Source organism: Lissotriton vulgaris, chromosome 2_1 (genome assembly GCF_964263255.1).
Source record: "Lissotriton vulgaris chromosome 2_1, aLisVul1.2, whole genome shotgun sequence".
NCBI lineage: Eukaryota > Metazoa > Chordata > Amphibia > Caudata > Salamandridae > Lissotriton > Lissotriton vulgaris.
Genome location: NC_141687.1, coordinates 1,094,375,474 through 1,094,385,314, shown reverse-complemented (window position 1 = coordinate 1,094,385,314; position 9,841 = coordinate 1,094,375,474). Strand labels below are relative to the sequence as shown.

General features: G+C 49.4%; 1 protein-coding gene across 1 annotated transcript; it reads right to left on the bottom strand.

The window, feature by feature from the left end:
* Nucleotides 1-8,359: 8,359 nt before the first annotated feature.
* Nucleotides 8,360-9,232, bottom strand: LOC147731643 (uncharacterized). The gene has a single exon (XM_086954230.1). The coding sequence runs from the start codon at nt 9,230-9,232 to the stop codon at nt 8,360-8,362; it is 873 nt and encodes a 290-aa protein (XP_086810356.1).
* Between the last annotated feature and the right edge of the window lie 609 nt (nt 9,233-9,841).

Below are 9,841 nucleotides of genomic sequence, written 5' to 3'. Positions count from 1 at the left end.
GAATTACTGCCACTTTTGTTTTTCACTATTGCAAGGCTACCTGCTCCCATAGGACAGAATGGGGAGTTTGTTTATAACAGCTTATAAACATAACTGGCACTGGGAACTAGGTAGAAAAGTTTAGTATGCCTGAACTCAGGATCTAAAGATGCATCTTTTATTGAGGGTGATTTTTACATTCTATGTTTGAAAATGCCATTTTTAGAAACTAGGTATTCTTTTGCTCAGTCATCCACTAGGCCTCTGCTGGGGATGTGGATAACAGGGGCTGGAGAGGAGCCGTGGCTCCAGATAGTCTAGGTGGGTCAAGAAAGGGCTGAATGGACCTGGGTTACATTTGGAGTAGAGGGAGGAGATTTCCTTTCACCTGAATGGGCCTGGTCTGCCTCTGACAATGCCGTCTCTACCTCCTGCCAGGAAGCCACACCAGAGAGGGCAGAACTTGTTCTAGCTGGGCACAGACACTCTCTGCCTGAGAGGACAAAGGATTTTGGGCTATAATCAAGTGAAGCCCAAACCCCTGAACTTTAGAACTCTTTTGGACAAAGAAGACTGCCATGAGCAAGAGCTGGAGAAGCTGTGAAGAGGAACTACCTCTTTGCTGTGTGCTTGGCTGTGTTGGCCTGCAGTGGCTGCTTCTGTCTTAGTCAGTGAAAGGACTGGACTTGTTCTTTCTGCAGCTTCTTTTCTTTGAGTATCTACAAGAGCTAGAGGTAGACCTTGCCCCCTGCTCAGAAGTCTCAGGAACAGCAAGGACTTCAAGTTCTTCTGACCTCAGCACTGGGGACTGTGTGTTTGTGCTGCAACAGAAGAAAAAGTAACCCAATGCCTTCTATGATGCCGCTGCTGACTCTGTGTCCTGAATGCACAGCAGAGGGCACCGCTGCATCGCCGCACTGTGACCCAATTCTCACTGACAATGCCATCTGATTCCGCCAGCGAGCCGTTGCTCGAACCCGACCTGTGGGCGCCGCACTCTGCATCGCCTCGCTTCACAACACCACCTTGGTATCCCCGACGATGCCGCTCCACGCCGAAATCGATGCTGCTGCTTGCACTGTGGTTCGAGGGCACCACTTGTAAAGTTACACGACGCACTGCCCTCATCCTGCACCGCAGCCCTGGCCTACCGACGCCGGCACCATTGACCCCAGTTCGTCAGCCGATTACAGCGTTTCAGCAACAACAAAGCCTCAGCTTGCACCATGACCTGCCAGCACCGCGACGAGCACCACATCACTTCGCACTGCGACCCTGGTCTCACTGCCGACGCCATCTGGCGCCGCCATGGAGCATTGCGAACAGAGAGCATCACAAGCTGCACCACTGCACTTCGCACCTCAGCACCCGACGCTAGCACTCCTGACTTCAACCGTGAGCAGTTCGATCTGCAACGCGTGTGACTTCGAGGGCCCGATGACTCCTGCACTGACCTCTGGAACAGACGCCTGCGGCCGCCATGCTTTCAAAAGCTCACCGAGAAGTCGCAGACGCCCTGCTTTTCTAAAGGTACTGTTTTGTGGGTCTTCCCGACACCGTACCTGGATCGTGACGCCGCGGTCAGCCAGAACTGTTTGGATTTGTTTGTTCAGGACGCCATGATAGTTCCGGACGGAGCTATCAACTTCAAGGAACTGTATTTCAAGGTTATTTTGATAACTGAAGATTTCTAAATACTGTATTGTGGATTGTTATCGTTTTTGTTCTTGTCTTAAGTATATAAAAATATTGGATATTTTTCTAAACTGGTGTGGTGTCCTTCTGTAGTGCTTACACTATATTACTGTTGGTTATGTGCAAATGCTTTACACATTGCCTCTAAGATAAGCCTGACTGCTCGTGTCAAGCTATCCAGGGGGTGAGCAGGGGTTATTTTAAGAGTGTGACTCCCTCATACTGACTAGGAAGAAGGGTCCCTATTTGGATAAAAGGTGCAAATCCTTGCCAACTAGAGACCCCTATTTCTAACTATCTGTGTATTGAACTACTTACTGCTTTTACCGAACAAAAGGTTTAATCTGCTAGCATCTTGTGATTTTCTAATTGCTGAATTTCGCCTTATCGTGCGTAGACCTCTCGATTCGCATACTTGGTCCTGACAAAAACCTTGCACTGACATATAAAGGTTGAAACATGTTGACCATAATTCCACACAAACATTGATACTTCTTGGTCTATCTAGCCAACATAAGTATCACACTTGGTTTTACTATATCTTGTGACTCCACATTAAAATTTTAGGAACATCACAAAGGTATTTTTAAATCACACACTTTCACTCCTTCACAAAAAAACAGCTCCGCTGCAGTTGCAGGCGTTGAAGCACACCCGAGTGGCATTCGGCCACTTGGGTGGACCCCGATGATGAAGCATGTCACCAAATAGGTTGGTGAGTGAGGGGTTTCTTAAAGAAAGAAAGATTTTTTTCTAGAGTGTATCTTTCTCCATTTGAATCAATAGGACACTGTGTCCTGGGGATACTCCCTCTTTGTTTTTTGGATATCGTTCCCCATGAGGACCAGTTCCTCCCACCAGCCCATGTGGAGACTAATATAGAATGGATAAAAACTGGCTCCCATAGCGATCCCATGAATCTGCTGGAAAATCTGGTTCTGGAACATAAATAAATTGTTTTCTAGAGAGAATAGCGTCATGTAAACAAACATCTTGCTATGTTGGAATAGCCATATAGGCCTACTGCCCAAGAAATGTTCCAGAGCTCTGATGCCATCTTTGTGGTTGATGCTGGTGTAGAGCGTTATGTCATCCAATGTCCATATCAGGTAGTCTTCTTGCCATGGGAAGTCATAGATATGTCTGAGAAAGTGGCTGGTGTCTTGAATATATGATGGTAAGCTTTGGACATATTCCTGCTGGAAATAGTCAATGTAGCGAGATGTATTCTCCAGGAGACTTTTGCAAGAAGAAATAATCGGCCACCCCGGTGATTTAGTAGGGTTTTTGTGTATCTTGGGGATAAAATAAATAACTGGCACGCCTGGAAAATCATTCTTAAGATATTAGTGTTCATCTGAGCTAAGAAGGCCTGCACTTTTCCATGATAGAAGTTAGGAGTAGTACTCATTATATGACGCTCTAGTCACTTGAATACTACTTCTCTTGTAGCAATCTCGATCGTTGAGATTTTTAAGCGCTTTCTCTATATAATCCGTTCCGGGCCAGATTACAATATTGCCCCCCTTGTCAGCATTTCGGATCACAATCTGTTTGTTATTTTGTAACTTCTCCACAATTTATATATAATTTAAATTTGACATACTGAAAATAAATGTAGAGTCAAGCCTTGAGTGACAAAAGCAAAACATCTGAGGGAAATAAATGCTGCATGGACTTAAAGAATAACAGAAGCCTAATTTTGAACATGGTGCAAAGTCAGCAGGCAATTCTATGTCATCCATCTCTGTAAAATGGAGACCATGGTGGGGTATTAAAAGAGGTATCAAATAGTTATGAAGATACTGTATTGGACTGAAGTGCCACCCAGGGCCCTTATAGGAGTTATGTCTTAGGTTAAGTAAAGAAGAGAAGGGGGAGAGTAAGAGGTGAAAGGACAGAAGTCAGATAAAATGAAAATACTGCCCTAAAGGATCTTTCCAGACCCAAACAGTCACGGTACCACTGAAAGACACTCTTCTCCTTGCCACCCTTTACCTGTGTTCCTGGGTGCATGCTTTGGGAGGAGTCGATGAGATCATGTGAATAGTGGGAGGAATGCACCATTTAAGAAGCTGCTGGGGAGAGGATGTGGCCTGACAGCTAGAGCGGTCGACCTCGAAGCTGGGGAACTGGGTTTGAGTCTCGCAGGGACACTCAACATCCTGCGATTCCGGGCGAATCACTTAATCTCCATGTGCCTAACAAAAATGAATGCGTCCCTCTGTAACGTAACTGGTGCTCATGTGAAGCGCTCTGATACCTTCGGGTTAGGTTCATGCTATATAACCCTCCCCACAACCCCCACCCAAAAAAAAAAACCAACAACAAAAAACACATTCAGGGTCTGGTTCTCCTCTTCCTTCTTTTTGTTCTCTTCTTCCTCAACACCACCTTCAGCTCCTTTGAAATCTGTTCTGTGTAAGATGTCGGTACGGTCACCGTCTTTGAAGGGCCTATTTTTTGTGTGAGGACAGATTGCTCTTCAGTTGCTTTGTATGTACCTAATTTGTGAGTGAAGGTTGCATTGCTAAAGAAGACAGAAGGAAATGGAGAGATAAAAAGGGGGCAAGAAAGTAAGAAATAGGGAGAGTTGGCTAGAGAGAGAAAGAGTGGGAGATGAAGAGATGATGAGAGACACGGCAGAGGGGGAATAGAGGAAAACTAGATAGATAGATAGATAGACGGACGGACGGACGGACGGACGGACGGACGGACGGACGGACGGACGGACGGACGGACAGACAGACAGACAGACAGACAGACAGACAGACAGACAGACAGACAGACAGACAGACAGACAGACAGATAGATTTGGAGGGAAAGATTTAGATGGGTAAACAGAGAAGGGGACAGAGAGAATGAGACTGACATAGAGCGAGGAAGAGAGATTATTTCCAAGCAATAATTGGGGTAGAGTGAAAGATCGGCTTAAAGAAAACACAAGAGGGATGTTACAAAAGCAGTGCCCACATTCGAATTAAACAAAACCTCGTGCAATATTAAAATAGACGAAATAGCACATTCCCACTGCTGTGCAGCGGTTTTGAAAAGGATCGCACTTTCTGTATTACAGTAACTGAGAGATAAACAGAGAGCATCTACCTCTAATGAGTGAAATAGAGAGAACGGACCTTGTCCGTTTCGGGTCAAACCAGATTCCACTCATCTAGTTGGCAGCTTGGTGGTGACCACCAGCCGACCACATATGTAAAAAGCCCTTCACAGTTACAGATCTGGCTTCCAAGTCACCGCTCGCCGACCAATGGCTGGGGCCTAATGGATGGCTTGCAGCTCCAGGTAGGGCATGTAGTAAGGATCTAGTGCAACATACACATTCGATAGTATACCCCTACGATATTGGATGTTCTATTGTGCATGATAATTACATTACATCCACTACATTGCTATACCCCAGCATTGGATTGCTTACGCGGGCATTCGGGCAATGCCCGAGGGGCCGGTGTCCAGTTCCAGCCTGGGGGCTGCTTTTTTGAGCAGTCTGGGGGGGTGATTTGGTGGTTTCTTCGTTGTTCGGATGCCGGCAGCGGCCCAGTGAGTGCCTGAGTGGGCTTTCTAGAGGTGGATGGGCGTCCATTACCTCCCTTTTATCAAAGGACAGAGGTGTCACTCCCTTTCTCTCGCTGGGGCCGGCCCATTAACATATGCATATTGTGCAGGGCAGGGGGCCGGAGCAAGCTTCACTGGTATTCAGGTGTGTTTTACCAGTGTAAGATAATCTGTGCATTTTTTTTTAAACCCCCTCCTTTTATTTTAATAAAACTTCGCCGAAGCAGTGTTTTGCAATGTGGGCCACTTTTTTTTTAGCGTGCCCGTCCTGATTTTTAATCCCAATCCAACCCTGCTATACCCCCACGTTGTAGGCTAACTATAGGTAAGGCCACTGAAATTACGCGTTTCCACCATAATTATGGAGTTGTGGAATTGCCACATTATCTGTCATCTGCTGCATAATCTGCAGATTTAAGCAAATAAAATTCTATCTGAAATGGTTTACAAGTTACTAAAAATGCAGCAACACATGTTGCTGCGCAGTGGAAGCCATTTGCAAAGGCTGACTGGTCACCTTCTGTTCTGTTGTTTATTGCTTATTTGGGCACTAATGAGGCGAAACCTTTGGTTAGACAGAGTTAACATGATAAAATGAAAAAACGAAGTAATACTGTAAAATAAATATGCAGCATTGCGCCTCATTATTTGTCTTTTTGTTGCTGCACAATTTGGTCCTTCCCTGACGCATAATTTGTTCCTCCCCTTCTGCATAGGTCCAGTGGCTCTGACTTAGGTAAGTACAATAGGTGAATACAATAGGTAATAGGGTCAGGTGGACGATGTATAGGTAAACATAATAATATACTTACCATGACAACATAGAGGCAGAGGTTGTGCTGAATTCACTATCATTGTAGGTTGATATAGACCTCAAAAGATTATCATAGTCCTGTTTAAATACATTATATAAGAAGCTCAGAGGGTGAGACAAACTGGCCATGTACCTGGGCTGAGAGCCATAGGAAGAGGATGTAGTGTTTAACAAACACAGTCCCCTCATCCCGGCCTCATAGTCCCCTAATGGCAACAGGACCCCCTGCCCCCACACATGGATACCGTACAAACATAAATAATACACAGGACACAGTGTTTGGTTGGAAAGAAAATGCTGCAGGATTTATTACATACAACATATGTAATAGATGGGTTATCTTATGGGTAATCCAAGGGCAGGCCGCATTCTCGCCACCTGCCCGCCTGTTGAGCCGGGCAGCACAGTGTGTGGCCACCTGTGTGCTGCCACATATCTTAATTAAGTAGACTCACGCCCCGAGGGGCGGAGCGCAACTAGGCAACCCCCGGTTGTACAGGCCCACAACCGCCCGAATGACTAATGAGGTGCCGACACATGTACCCGGACCTCCCATGAAGTCCAGGTGTTAGGCTCTGGCACCCCTATGTGCCTGCTGAGGTACACCGCTGCACCTCTCAGCTTCCGGATCACCCTGTAACTCCGCTGCAACGACAAATGAAACAATATTATAAAGTTCACACCACCCCACCCCCAGTTAGCGCACGGGTAAGAGGTTGGGAGGGGAAGTGCGTCCAAGTTGGTGGTCTGCACGTGGCGGCGAGGGGCGGCAAAGAGGCCTGAATCTGGCGAGGGGGACTTAAGTACCCCTCGCCCGGCCTGCCGCCCCCCGAAGCACGTCACTGGGCCCGCCCCGTTCCCTGCTGGACCCCTCCTGCCCGAGGGAGGAGGGAGTACCTGCATGCAAGGGGGCGGGGGGGGAGCCCCCCGGCGACTAAGGTGCCGCCCTCTTGATGGCCACCGGGTGGCCTCGGGCAGCTGCATAGTCCCCTAATGGCAACAGGACCCCCCGCCCCCACACATGGATACCGTACAAACATAAATAATACACAGGACACAGTGTTTGGTTGGAAAGAAAATGCTGCAGGATTTATTACATACAACATATGTAATAGATGGGTTATCTTATGGGTAATCCAAGGGCAGGCCGCATTCTCGCCACCTGCCCGCCTGTTGAGCCGGGCAGCACAGTGTGTGGCCACCTGTGTGCTGCCCCATATCTTAATTAAGTAGACTCACGCCCCGAGGGGCGGAGCGCAACTAGGCAACCCCCGGTTGTACAGGCCCACAACCGCCCGAAGGACTAATGAGGTGCCGACACGTGTACCCGGACCTCCCATGAAGTCCAGGTTTTAGGCTCTGGCACCCCTATGTGCCTGCTGAGGTACACCGCTGCACCTCTCAGCTTCCGGATCACCCTGTAACTCCGCCACAGCCTGGCCGGTGGCTACCGCCGCCGCCCGGGCCCCCCATCCCCTATGCTCCTTCCTACCTGCAGCCTCTCTCCTGCAAAGCCTCGTACAAATCTAGGAGGAACAGGTCCAAGCCCACTGGATTGAGATGCACGCCATCTAACTCAAAGTAACCTCTTATCTTATCCTGAATCATCTCATGTCGGATGAAACCAATGCCTCTCTGCGAAGTGAACTTGCGCATATCACGGTTCACCCTCCTCCTAGACCTTTCTATGGCTTCGCCTGACCTTGCGCCCCGCCAGACTATGCGTGGGAGCAATTCGGACCACCAAACCTCACAGCTCCCCATCATTCTGCAAACCTCCACCAGGTCTGCCTTCATTTTACGCAACAATGCGGACCTTCCCATGTTGGTAATGTCGTTGCCCCCCAGGTGAATGACTAAGTGATGCGGCGGAGGGCCCCCTGTAGCCAGTGAGTGCCTGAGTCTGGACAAGAGGCCACTCCAGCGCATGCCCGGGAAACCTAACCATACACACTCTGTGTTGGAGAAACCCCGCATCCAGTTCCTGGTGGCAGCCCAACGACCTAACTTGGAGACAGTTGAATGGCCCAGAACCCAAATTCTCGAACCTGTCAACACAAAAGACACCAATCAGTTTGCTTTTTTATTGCACGCTTAACACAGCAAAAGACATGTTACATCAAAGCAACATGCTTATTGTTCCCATAAAATGTAAGGCCCTTGTGCAACCCAGCAAAGAGAAAGATACACCAACAACTCATGCATATTGTTCCAATAACTATAACATCTTTGTGCTACACAGCACGAGAAACGGTACACATCAACACCTGGTAATGACCCAATAACTGTACGGCCCTTGTGTTACGGGCGGACATAGCGCTTGTAACAAAGTGATTCCCAGCGCCCCACCCTTCTAATGCCTTCTGGCGGCATACCAGCCCGAGAAGCAGAGGTGGCCGCCCCAATACGAAAGGAGTGGCTGGAGAAACGCTTCCCCTCGCCAGTCAAGCCTGCTCGGGCCAGGCAGGCCAGCATTATTCTATCCATCTGGTACCTGGTAAGGGGTGAAAGGTCCTCATGCACAAGTAGGTAGCCCGCCCCAGGTGGCCGCAGGGCGAGGTAGCTCCGGACTGCCGCCACGGGGCACCCGGTTTGCTCTTTAATGGGAGTCAGTACAATGCGAACCCCCTTCCCGGTTTGGTCTGTCTTGGACTTCCTGAGCATGACCGTCATGTCCGAGTCCAAGGCGACATCCCCCAGGCACAGGGCATCGCCGGAAGCATCGGTCTTAGAGCGTGCCACCAGCTCGCTGCTCCTAAAGGCCCCGAAAAAGGCGAGGCAGAACGCTGCCGTGAACAAGGTGGCCTCAAAGGGTGAGCGGGCTACTGAATGTAACACCCGCAGCATGTCCTGCAGAGTGCTGAAGTCGATGGGCGCTCTGTTGTCCGGAGCCCTGGGCTCATCCCGAGACCAGCCCTTCAGTGCTGCCCTGATGGCAAAAGCCTGGGTGGGATCCGTGAACCCTCGTAATTTAGCGTCATGGCCGATGGCCGCCAGATGTCCGCAGACCCAGGAGTGGGACTGTCCCCTCTTTCTAGCCCAGACAATGAAGGCTCTAACTCTGTCCTCCAGGGGGAGCTCCCCCAAGCCCAATTCATCCACTATCCTGTGGAACGCGGCCAGGTGATTTCCATAGCGTTTCCTGGTGCTTGGTGCCAGGGCCCTCTCCCCCATGGCTCTCAGTTCCTGCTCCACTCCAAAATACGCCATAGCTCCGGCGGGAAAGGGGTCATCTCCTCTCTCGCCTGTGGGCAGGCCGCCCGGAAACGCTCCCACTGAAAACGAGAAAGTGCATCTGCTGCAATGTTAATGACCCCAGGGATGTGCCGCGCCCTAAATTCCAGGTTGCAACGCAGGCTACTTCTCACTAAGTCCCTCAATAGGCAGAGGACCAGCGGACAACTAGCCGTCTGCCCGTTAATCGCCTGAACCACCGCTAAGTTATCCGACCAGAAAAGGACCTTCCGATCTGACAGGGGGCCGGGCCATAGATGGAGGGCAATGACGATGGGAAAAAGCTCTAAAACAGTTATGTTAGCCGTGATGCCTCGCTTGCGCCATGCATTAGGCCACTTCTGCGCACACCACTGCTCGCCCATAATCGCTCCAAAGCCCTCCCTCCCCGAGGCGTCGGTGAACATGCTGAGTTCTGGACTGTCCGCCCAGGGTGCCCTCCAAATGACGGTGCCATTGAAGTTATCCAAGAACTCCACCCATACTTCCAAATCCTGCTTCATTCCCGCTGAAAGCTTCACAAAGTGATGGCGTTGCACTATGCTCGCT

Bases quoted from the DNA above. Each gene is read 5' to 3' on its own strand.
- LOC147731643 (XM_086954230.1), bottom strand. From the start codon at position 9,232: ATGGGGGAGAGGGCCCTGGCACCAAGCACCAGGAAACGCTATGGAAAT.